Source organism: Pimephales promelas, chromosome 20, assembly GCF_988280905.1.
Source record: "Pimephales promelas chromosome 20, fPimPro1.hap1.1, whole genome shotgun sequence".
NCBI classification, from domain to species: Eukaryota; Metazoa; Chordata; class Actinopteri; order Cypriniformes; family Leuciscidae; genus Pimephales; species Pimephales promelas.
Genome location: NC_142788.1, coordinates 18,395,444 through 18,408,270, shown reverse-complemented (window position 1 = coordinate 18,408,270; position 12,827 = coordinate 18,395,444). Strand labels below are relative to the sequence as shown.

The following is a 12,827-nucleotide window of genomic DNA, read 5'->3' as shown; positions in this document are numbered from 1 at the left end:
GTATGTGGGTGGTTGACATTTATGGAGAAAATGTAGTGAACAAGACAAGAAAATTATATAGTTTGCTCTTACCCATGGCTACTTAGAAAATAGTATAATAATTGGACTTTTTCATTTAAAAAAAATAAATAAAAAAACGAACTTAGCTTGTTTTTGCCACAGTTGGATATTAGTAACAACAGTCTTTTTTAAGAAATACTGGAGGGAAACATCACTAAAAATTTCAATGTAATATAGTTTTTGGGAAATGTTTTAAGGTCTAAGTTGAATGGAATACAAACTTTAAGAAACAGGCACTGAAAAACCCATATTAATTGGCCCTCAATCTCAAGTGTCTAGTTGTGACCCTGTCTGATTGACATGCATCATAAAACATGCTACAACATATTATGTGTCATACAGTGGTTTTGTGGCCTAGCATACTTGCAATATAAACAATGCCACATAGCAACTGCGCTTTTAATATAGCGCTGACCAAAGATGATTATGCATTTTCGTGTGCAAAAAAATAGACCATAGATCTGTAGCTCTAAAAAAAGGCCATGAAAAAGTTAACAACTATTACTAATAATAATGTTTCTGTGTTTTTTTTTTTGGTCCATATTATGAAAGAGGTAGCCTGGTTAAAACCAGACCATTCTCGTGGATAGACCAACACAGTCTCATGAAAGTGCGTATCTTTACCACGATTGTCATTTCTCGTGGCATTTATACGCCAAAAATGTTTTTTGCGTGCATATGCTACGCACTGAAAACCTCCTGGGTAGGTTTAGGGGGAAGGGGGGTGGGGAGTTCGTACTTATTATACGCCAAAAAGTGCGTATCATATGCACGAAAAAAACACGTACCATGTACAGTACACGCAAAAACTAGTTTTGGCGTATAAATGGCATGAAAAATGACATTCGTGCTATAGATACGAACTTTCATGAGATCGGGCTCGATAGACCTAAAACCGATCAGAGCGATGAAGGAGATGACGTATGCAGAGTGGCGGCCGGCGGGGAAACGTCTCCGAGTGTTGTTCTTTGCTTGGTTTTTAACAAAAAGGAAACGTTCAAATCGCTTAAAACAGACGCGATAGCTGATTCAAACAAGTGATGTTCGACAGCGACATCCATCTTTGTAATGTAGGCTACAAAATCTGCTTCAAAATCCCAGGGCTGTCGTCATCATGTAAAGCCCGCCCCAACGTTTCTGATTGGTTCCTTGATTTCGGCGGATTGGAAATGGGCTTGAATGAGCTCTTTGCCAAACTAACTTTCAGAGCAAATGGGTTTTCCCAGGCTATGAAAGAGGTGTTGAGTGTTATTTGGACCTCTTTTGCATTCCAAAAAATTAAGAAAACCATATGTTTAAATGACTTTTCTTTTCAATTTCATTCCTTTAATGAAGTTTGCTGTTGTCGAAGCTGACGCAACACTAGCAAAAAAAAGCTACTTTTTTGTCTTTGAATAGATTTTTAAATTAATTTCTGCCATTCTACTGCTAACCTTCCCTCTTTCCCACCTCCATGAAACCATGAAGTCCCCAACAGTATATTAATTTAGCATTTTATCAATTTCACATTATCTAGTTTGAGACAAAATGCCTCAGCTTTGACTTTGCATACTGACCCAAGGGGAAGCACATTGCTTTGATTAATGTATATTTAACAACTTGCTTTCTTTTAGTGTAGGCAAAGAACAAGATTTGCATTATTGACTTGTTGCAAACAATTAAGAGGTTTAATGAGCAGCCACCCTGAATTGATTTATCACTCCAGAACGTTGTTTAGATAAAGCTGTTTACTTGTGTACTGGATAAATGGATAAGTTATTTATCAAGCCTCTGAATCATCATCTGAACGCTTACAATCCATACTGAAGAACTGAGATTGAAATGGCCTATCTGAAACCCTTGACGCTTTCGGATCATCTTCATTGTTCGCTACTGCTGTGCGTCTTCTGCTAGTTCTGTCCCCAGCAGTGCCACTGAATAACACATTCAGATACAGTTGACACCCTCACAAAAGGAACACAGAACATCTTTAGATGCATGAAGTTGACACCACACAATAAGATCTGGTCTGGGTGTCATAGCGTCACATAAAAGAGCTTGTTCTATGATCATGGGGGTCTTTGTCTCAGGTAGAGGTTAGCAGATGGAGCTGACACCATTAATATTTACAACTCTAAATGAAATGAATACATTTGGACTGTCAGTCACGGCACAATGGAGGCAGTCAGCAGAAAAAAGCTCCCTGGTGAGAAGAGGCTACAGGCGTCTGTGCGCACTGAAATATTAACACCAAATACTATGAATGAATAAAACAAAATCACTCTCTGAGGGGAATAGATTTGCAGGTAAACTGTGTATTAAGGGTTTTCTTTTTTCCTGTTTTCAGTAGTACTGGGCTGTGGAAATGTATAATATGTTTTAGCATGTGTAGTTGGGATGTGTTCAGAGTCTAAATCTGAATTCGGGCACAGAAAATGAAAAGCCCATAAAAGGACATGGTTAGGCTTGCTGCGGTACTCGGTTACATTCACGCATCACGTGAATATAGTAAGGAAAGATTACTGACAGGACAATGTCGGAGGATTTGGTGCTAACAGATCCTGAGCAGCATTGATTGTGAATTGGAAAGTGAAAGTAAAAACCAAGCGAACATTCAAAAGCAATTTCAATTCCCCACAACTGATAGTGGCTCCATGATGCCTGCAAATTATATAGAATAATTACCCAACTGCATAATTACGAGAGACCGCAAAGGCATTAAAATATAATTTTTTCCCTTCCATTTACCATTTTGCCCCATCAACATGTCCCCCGATGTGTTGTTTCCTCTCTGAACATAGTATTCAGCTTCGGGCACATCCCTAATTTGTAGTACAGTGTAGTAGAGCTATGTACATGAATGGTGCGACTAAAAATCAATATTCAAGGAGGTAACAAACCTTGGAGCCAGCCTGAAAGCTTTTTGGTCTCACTATTTGCTACATTTATCAGTGACACATGCAAAGAGCTGCACACAATTGCATAAATTGGATGAAAAAATACAGCTCACAAAGAAAATCAATGAGCACTGACACTTCTGAGCGCTCATGGACTGCAGTCACGATGAAGCAATTGAGGTCTGTTTTTGTCTGTGGATATCGGGTGTTATTTGGGAGAGTCCTCTCATGATGCTTATGAAAGCACAGACAGAATATGCTTTATTTCATAGAATATGGTTGTTTTCTCTTTTATTTCCAGCCCGATTGCATTGGTATTCTTATGTAACATTATTAACATTCGTATTTTATGCATTATTCATTATGTGTTGTGAAATTGTGCCTGAAGTTTAGAACTAGTGTACACTTTCCATGTTTTAATTGGATCATTTGTCATAATGCAATGAAACATATTGCCGTCATTTTACTGTAGGCCATTGGTCATACAAAGCTTGCACTTATTATTCCCAGTCTTTAATTCAATAAATCACTATGTGGCAAGTATTATATTATTGGATGTTATTTTGGGGGTTTTAGGGGAAAGGGCCAGATGGAAGGGGCTGTCCTCTGCTACCAAGGAGAATTGTTAAAATGGCTAAATCTGGTCAATGGGATTTGGATATGTGAATGGTCACAAAGTCCACAGAAACATTTCAAGACCACTAGAATGCAGAATATAAAGTGCAGTGGCTGGTCAAGGAAGACTAGAGAGCATTTTGACAGAACTTTGAAAATAATCTGAATGTAAGACCACCTTAAAACAGCTTCTAAAGACTTGGATTATACCTCCAAATTCATCTGGATTAAGAGGTTGTGTACCAGTAAAGAAACCATTATCTAATGCAAAAATAAATTTTATATATATATTAATATTACAGACTGGAGTGTGGAAGATAGGAGCCATGTTCTGCAGTCCAACAAGTCTAAATTTAACAACCTAGCAGCATTGGTTAGTGTCAGGCATGTTCATAGGAGAAGACTGAGTGTTTTAATACCAAATGCATGCATGACATTAAGCTGGGACTGGGAGCATAATGGTATAAGGCACGCTTGTCTTCAGCAGGTGTTGGAAGGATCTACAAAGTCGCTGGCACTTTGAAAATGGACCAATACATGGGAATCCTGCTGAACACAATGTAGCCAACTATGGAGGATATGTTTGGAGATCAAATGTGTATGTTCCAACATTATTACAATCCCAAACACCCAGTGAATGCTTTATTTCCATGAGCCTTTTGTTTTTCTAAGCATTTCTTGCATAATACAAAAAAGTAATTATATGCTGGAGTTCGCCTATTCTTGCCAAATAATTTTGCTGTTCTTTTGACCTTTCTATCACAAAATGTTTCTTTAGCAACAAATCAGCATATTAAAATGATTTTTGAAGATGCTCCTAAAAAATCAGCTTTGCCACCAGAGGTTTACATTACATTTTAAAATATTTTAAACAGAAAGCAGTTATTTTGAATTGTAATAATATTTCACAATATTTTTTATATACAAAAAAAATGCAGCCTTGGTGAGCATAAGAGACTTTCAAAATATTTATATATATATATATATATATATATATATGTGTGTGTGTGTACCGGTAAATGTGATCTCTCACTGTCTCTCTGCATGTGTTGTAGAACACTTATCGTACAAATAATTGTAATTACTAATGAGATTACCTTGACATTTGTCACTCATAAGAATGAGCCTCTTCTCAGCTGAATCCAGCACAGGCTAGTGAATGTTTAATGTTATGGCCACAACATATTTTTCATATACGCAACAAAAAAAAATATTTGTTTTTGTTATTTAAAGCTGCAGTCCGGCGTTTTTCCTCTTTGTCGCCATCTCTGTTCGAAATCCGCAATTGCAGTCATTTGGGGAGTTATCAACTTTTTTTGAGTTGTACTTCAACACCCTCGCCACAGCACAGCGCTGATGAAGGCAATGTTTGAGGAGGCTGTGCTGTAAATCACCATGCCAGTGTCGATACTGGCATTCAGAATCACAGATTATTCTTTTTGAAAGTATGACCAACATAATCATTTTCACCGGAAAATGACACCTGAACAAGTAAGAAACATACACTTTTGTTATGGTTCTTTTGGCGCTAATTAAATCTAACATTTATAAGTTTATAATTATTTTGCTTATAAGTTATCATATCACGCAAAACTGTGCAAATTATACTTTGTTCTCAAATTGTTAATGTTAACAACGTAAGCAAGCATTGTGTGACTACATTTAATGTCCTTCCGATATGTATCCTTGTTTTCGCATGGGTCTGGTTGCAGTCTTTCTGTACAGTACATCCTAAATGTCCTTCAACTCAGTCTGGCCGTGGCCCATGATAATTCAGATTCCAGACATAAGTGATGAAAAAGGCATGAAAGAATCTGTTAATGACTATACTCTATAGAGATTGCCTTATTCTTGAGGTTTATGTTCCGATTTCAAGCATTTGATCTTGGCCAGCCACCCCTCAGATTACACTTCTAGCTCGTGTTCTGCTCAGCCATGTTGGGCACAGGAGGGGCAGGATTCCTGTGCCTCCCAGGCTCCATTCTGTCCTGCTGGGTAATCCTGGCCATTTCGTAAGAATTCAAGATTAATCTGAATCTTCTGTTGCGCTCAGCCATGGTGATGAAAGTCTGGGAGAGTTCCTCCACACATCGGTGGGAATTAATGACCTTGTCTGGGGATGAAAACAAGATGTTAGCTTGAACTAGTACATGGTACAGCTGTCGTCATTTATCTGTAACAATACATGACTTCAGTGACTTCAGTGACTCATTTTAAGGAGTCCTAAGTGCATTAGTGTGCTTATTTTTTAAGAACTTGCTCAAGCTGTTACTTCTTGAAATTTTATGAAGACTTGGGCATATGTTAGACATATGCACTTGTAAATTTCTAGACCAAACATAGAATATCAGATATTAACTTCTCACGCTACACTGTAATAGTTGACTTAACTTAAAATAAGTGAGGAAACCCGTTGCCTTAAAATTAAGTAAATAAACCAAGTGAAATGGAAAAAATATAGTTATGCCTGGTTCAGATTACACGATTTTAGCCCGATTTTGTCACGATCCGTTTGACGTAGGGTGTCGGATTCGTAAACGGAAACGGTCGTCGGGACGAAATATTCGATCGTATCATCTCGTATAGTGTGTCATGGTGGGTGACAAACTACGTTGCGTCTGCGATGCTTCACAACATAACAACAAAAAGCATGTTTAATTTTTTTAACGTTCGTCCACGACGGTTCCGTCATATGTATGAGGTTGACCAATAGGAGCACAAGCTTTTCCGTATACAACTTTCAAAAAAGACAAAACGAAAGAGAAACGATGGTGCTAACGTTAATACTAGAAGTAAAAATATATAAGAAAACAATATTTTACCTCAAGTTCTCTTTGGAGGATTGACAGCCCATACTGTCCTCTTCGAGCAGGGTTCTCAAGTCTCACGCAATGGCCGTGAGACACGCAATTCAACCAGTTCACACGCCACACCATGTATTTCTCATACTGAAAAGGCAATGCCGAGCAATCCAGGAAGTCACTCGCTACGAGTTTCGCCTTCTCGATGACATCACGCGCGCCGTTAAACACGGCATGCGATGACTGGTCAGGAAGTAACGTGTAGTCTGACATGTGTCTTGTCCACGGCCAAAATCGCGTAATCTGACACAGTGACTATCGTAACAGACAAAAAAAATCGTGTAATCTGAACCAGGCAGAAATTGACAATTCCTCAATAACTTTACTACGCATGAAGTTTACTTACTTAATAATTTTAAGGCAACTAGTTTCCTCTCTTTAAAAAAAAATGTCTGTGATGAAAAAAGTCTGGCATGAAGTGAAAAGAGCCAATTTTTTGAAAGAGCCAATTTTAGGGCACGTTTACACTGTTACTTTTTCCTAATTAATTTACTGTATTGGTGCAGCAACTGAAACGACATGTGCACACTAATGATGTTTTAGTGGGTGAATTCATTTTTGGTATATTCCTTCCTACAAAGTGTTGTTAACACACTTCTACAGGCATCAGTGGAGGCTCACTGTGGAGATTGTTACATTCTTGAGATGAGCTCTTCAGAGTTATGTTTACTGACAGTTCTGCTGTGGGTTCTCGCTCCGCTCGGGTTCATCACATGCTGTCTGTTTCTGACTGTGTTTTCACTGTGGTCACTAAAATATTAAGCAGCACTGAATCAAAAATGTTCCTTGACCACAAAATTAGCATATCAGAATGATTTCTAAAGGATCATATGACACTGAAATCTGGAGTAATGATGATACTAAAAATGCAGCTTTGCCATCACAGGAATAAATTACAGTTTAAAATGTATTTTTTAAAAATCACAGTATTTAGCATTATTAGTGTTTTTTTCTTTTCACTGAATTTTTATTAAAATAATTGCAGCCTTAAGCGATTGTTCAAAATTTTTTTAAAAAACCTTACCTACCCTGAACTTTCGAGCACTAAAAACATACATATATATATATATATATATATATATATATATATATATATATATATATATATATATTATTACTATTTTAAAAAAGGGGTTATCATATTTGGGCGTTCTTGGCAAGTTTTAAATCCCAAACAAATTGAAGTAGCAGAGGACTGAGTCATCTGTTGTATATTATAGCAAAATTTGTGCTTCACTAGAAGGTAAAATCCTCAAAAAAAATTTATGCTACTCCCTTTGAAGGCTTTGTGAAGGGATGCTCAAAGCAGAGGCTCATTACCATAGTAACTCCTTAAATTCTTCATTCACCTTGATATGGAAATGACAGGCAGTATAGCACAGATGAGTTCAGTCCTTCACCCCCATTAAACAAGTGAACTCCCCTGTGTGAATCCTGAGATGAGTTCAGCAGGTTGACACGGCACCTCTAATGGATATTAATGCCTCTCCAACCTCCTGCTTTGCCAACGAGGGTTACAGACACATCTGTGGCCTCAAGTTGGCCAAGAAAATTGTTGGAGAGGGCTTACAAAAGACTGCAACCATATCTTACTGCATGAAATTATGTCTGTCAATGAAAAAGGCCCTTGATGTCAGTCTCCATTCTTGTCTGAGGAAGAATTGACCTTTTTCTCTTCTGCGGATTTAATTTCCTTACTCTCAACCGCTGTGTGTTTTTTTTTTTTTTTTAGCCGAGCAGCTTGTTTATGAAGCTACAAAGTACTTGCAGATTGAGTCATATAGTGTAAGTTTTATTCATCCTACTGATTTATGGAGATGCAAAAAAACCTTTACCATAAAACCTTCAAAATACATTTTTACATGCAATTTAGTGGCATTTAGCTGTGTCTTGTTGTCACGTTTTACAGACATTTGTTGTCAAATGAGTTACTGAATTAGCAATGTTTCTATGTTTTTGAATGAATCTTTTATTCTTAAATGTATTGTTCTCATTAAGTCGTCATGCACCGACTCACAAGTAAATCCCATTTGAAGTATGTTGCTACTTTGGTGTTTTTTCCTGCCCTCAAAGACTAACTAACCATAGCATTCAAATCCAGACTGCAAAGGATCGTTCCATTGGTTGGACCTACTGAACGAATACACTAAATGAGTCTGTGATTTGAGTCGCTAAGTGGAAACACTGAACAAACTAGAACATCTCATTAGTAAATGAAATGAACAAATTAGGATGTGTTGTTCATGAATGAGTTGGCATTTCAAGTCTAAACAAGACTCAAACTGGGACATGCCATTTGTGAATGAGAAGCTGCTGACCAATAGTGTTTGAAAGAGGGCATGTTGTTCATTCAGTACAAAATATGAGTCAATCTTAGGTTTATTTTATGTCTAAAATTATTTATTATTTTATGTTATAATAAATAACATGTCCCAATTAATGTCCAATTATTTATGTCTAAAAATAACTGATGGTACACAGTTAAAATGATGCAAGGATGTTTCTGAAACCCATGATCAATTTATTTAGGCTTTTTTTTGTAGCTGATAAAACCATATAACCATCTTTGTTATATGGTGAAGACACCCAGTCATTATGCCCATGACTCTTTGTTTTTAAACAATTCAGTTATTTATTTAATGACTCAATACGACTCAGTCACTGCATACAGGTTGTAACCTAGAGTGAAGGTGTGGTAACATTAGCAATTTCAGTGAGATATCTGCAAAAAAAAAGTTTGAACCATAATTCACCTAAAACATTCTGTTGGTAATTGTTGCAAATTTCCATGGAAAAACTGAAACCTGACACAAAATCAGCATGGGCAGTTCCCATGGCATGACATTCCCGATTGTGCGGACACATATTGAAATGACTGGATTTTGACAGCAAAATTTCACAGTGCAACGGTAAGGCTCACAGAACAAATCAATGAAATTAATATTTTGATTCAGTTCACTCACATGAATCTGTTATGTTATGAAGTCCACTGAAGGCAAGTTAAAGGTCCCATGACATGGGGTTAATTTATTATTTTATAATATTTCCTGCTGCCCTTTGTTATAATATTTGTATGTTTTTTTAGATCAAAAATAGTCATAATTTAGAAATAAATTATGATGGACACACAGCCTAATTAAATCACCACCACCTTAAAACAACCAGTAATTGCATCGCCAAATGGAATTGCTAAAAAATAAATAATTGTTATTGTGAACTTGACCTCATCTTCCATTGGTCAGCTAAATAGATAGTCCCTCCCCAAACTCACGCCATTGGTTGAGCTAGATGGGCTGGTGTGGATTCTCAAACAAGTCTGGATTCCCAGCATTAACCGATTGTCTCTGTATTTAATGGTAGAAAGTATTTTAACATTGAGAAAATTACGCACCTTTAAATAAGTTAGTTTGTGTTTAAGAGGCATGGAAATGTATTTCACCAAAGAATAAGCTGTTATACCAAAGCTATTACAGTGATTTCTCCGTTGTAAAATCTGCCTCATAATAAAAGAGCACAACTATTCACAGGAATGAAAATAAACAGATTTTAAAAAATGTGCGCTGCCACAAAAGTCTCCCAGAAATCCATTAGCGCCTACTTAAATACCCTAGTCATGTACGGTACACTCGGCACACACATCTAATACAGTATGTCGCCAGGATATTGTTCTTCTGTCGTTCTCCCTCTCGCACAGCACAACCTCTATTGTGGAGCCCTGTGGTACCACAGCATTAATTCCACTCCTGTACACTGTCACTCACACCCACTCTGCCTCATTCAACTGTAACCAACACCTCATTCACCACGTCCACCGCTCTAACTCACTGTGATGTGTGAGCGTGTAAGCCTTATATTCCTTCTGGCAGAAAGAGAATGTTCTGTCATCAATCATAGGCTGAGAGCGCCAGCCAAGAGTAATGTTTTACTGTCAAAGCCATTTGGGGTATTAGGCTAATAGAATGAGTTTCATTGTACTTCCTAGAACACACTTTGCTCTTGGTAAGTGTTGATTGCTTTGCACCTGCAGATGATATGTGACTCATTTTACATCTACCCTCAATATTTGATTTATTTCCAACTGGAGTCAGTGGGCTATTTCTGTGTGGGACAAGCGCTTGTATAATTGTGAGCGTGGAGGTTATGTTGGCTGAGGGGCAGATGAGGCAGCTGTTGACTAATTTGCTGTGAGCAAATAAAGGATGCTGTCTGTCCTGCTGTCTGTGGTAAAATGTTTTTTCACATTTTGTCACATGATAGGATGGAGTAGGTTTTGTTTTTAAAGCCCCCCTGTATGTATATATATATATATATATATATATATATATATATATATATATATATATGCTTTAAGACAAACCATTGCTGAGTATTTTCTCCTTAAAACTGCAGTGAACCAAAAACATTTCTGACATAATAAACTACCTCGTAACCAATCACTTCAACGTGTGATCGTCAGCCAGTGGATCTCTGAGTGGTGTTGAGTTAGTGGAGGCGGGGATAATTTGCATTTTCATAGAGTAAGGGTGTAGGGTTGTATTCAAGCTATTTTAAGGCATGAAGACATTTTTTATTTTATTTAAAAAACCCCATTAAATATGTAATTTTGGTGATCGAAGATGAGTTTTAAGAGGTATAATTATTAACTACAGGGGGACTTAAGTATATTCTAAATTATGAATGTGTTAACGCTCTGATTCACCTAAAAGAGTCCCAGTTTCTTGAGGTAGGCCTATGTAAGTCCCGATTCACTAAAAATCTAAATGGGCCGATGTCAGTTTCAGCTGCTGGTCAGTGACTTATAAAGGGAACAGTAAAATCTGTCATTTTTTGTTACATTTTACACTGATGAACTTTCTATTCGTCAATGTATGGTTGTCATAACAATAACTTCACGCACTGCTGCTCCTCTTCATATTCTCAATGCAGACAGCTTGTCACATTAGCTAAAAAGCTGGAGTTATGCCCATAAAACACATATGTAATTATATTTGATGGTTTTTGATTTTAGTGTGGTGAATAATTTGTTTACCAAAGTATTTCATGTAAATATTAAATTCAGAAGGAAAGTATTATAAAATGTTATTTGCATTTGATTTTGTTCAGAAATTGGTGAAACTTTTATATATATATATATATATATATATATTAAAAGTTGATTATAGACTGAGATGCCCTGCAGATAAATGAAATGTTTAAAATAAATAACATGCCATCAATGTTATATACTACAAATATTATATGATGTCGATTTTGAAACTGCTGTTGTTCCTCTACTGTTATTTTTCATTTCAATGGTGGGATTTTGAAGTTTAAGAGTTGGTCTGTTTATGAATTGTACAGTATATGCATTATCATGTAAACATCATTTTTCGACAACACAGAATCCTACTGAAGCAGTTGAAGAAAAACTATTGCCTAAATATCCAGTTCAGACCTTATTAAAAGAAAGCTTTCAAAAGACGTAATTAAATTCTTAATTTAAAAAAGATTTAGTTCTGAATAGCACAAGCGCATTTGCATTTTGTTTTCAGTAAGACTAGTCAGCAAGGAAAAGCCGTGCTGGGATTTAACAAGGTCTTTGTTGGTTTATTCCACAGATATATCTGAGTGCCATTCGGCTCTTTGTGTGCCAAACAAAAGATTATCAGTGCGAGATAAAGCTTCAAAACTGCACTGGAGGCCCATCAGATACTTCCTTCCTATATATGTTTCTCTTCGATTCCAAACAGAAAAATAAAGATTTCTGTTTTATAAGAAAATGTGCTCGTTGGGAGACATTAATGTGAGCTCCAGGTATTAATGGGTGTGTGATAGATCTTCAAAGAAACAAAAATGAACTTCAATCTCTAAATTATTTACTTGTTTATTCTGATTTGCTATTCACTATAGTAAACTTTCTCTACCTTTCTGAATGCAGCCTGTCCATCTGGGTCCTTTAAAGCCTCTCAAGGGGACCAGCAATGTCTCCAGTGTCCCATCAACAGCCGCACCACCAACGAGGGTGCCACCAGTTGTGTCTGCCGCAGTGGATACTACCGTACCGACTCTGACCCTCTACAGATGCCATGCACCAGTATGTCATTCTCTTATGCTATTTTATGTCATTTACATTGATTTTGACTCTCTTTTTGGAAAATCAGAAATAGGATTTTCACTGTACAGATTGTAATAAATAAGGATGCCTGATATATCAGTATACCATATTGGTTACTGGCCAATAGTACAGATAAAAAGAAATATATATATATATATATATATATATATATATATATTTAAATGTGCTGCTCGCTTCCTGTTGCTGTTTTAGTTTTGCTATCATCTTCAGTTGAAGTTAATCATTTAAAAAATAGTAATTTAATAACAATATATTGCAAATCTAAATCTATATTGTACATTTTTCCTACTGGATGTTGAG

General features: G+C 36.6%; 1 protein-coding gene across 1 annotated transcript in view; it reads left to right on the top strand.

Moving 5' to 3' along the window:
* The window catches only part of ephb2a (eph receptor B2a), a 54,276-nt gene that overhangs the window by 23,876 nt on the left and 17,573 nt on the right, over positions 1-12,827 (top strand). The window contains exon 4 of the mRNA XM_039653105.2: positions 12,330-12,485. Within this exon, the coding sequence (XP_039509039.2) occupies positions 12,330-12,485 (156 nt within the window). The remainder of the gene's footprint in view (positions 1-12,329; positions 12,486-12,827) is intronic.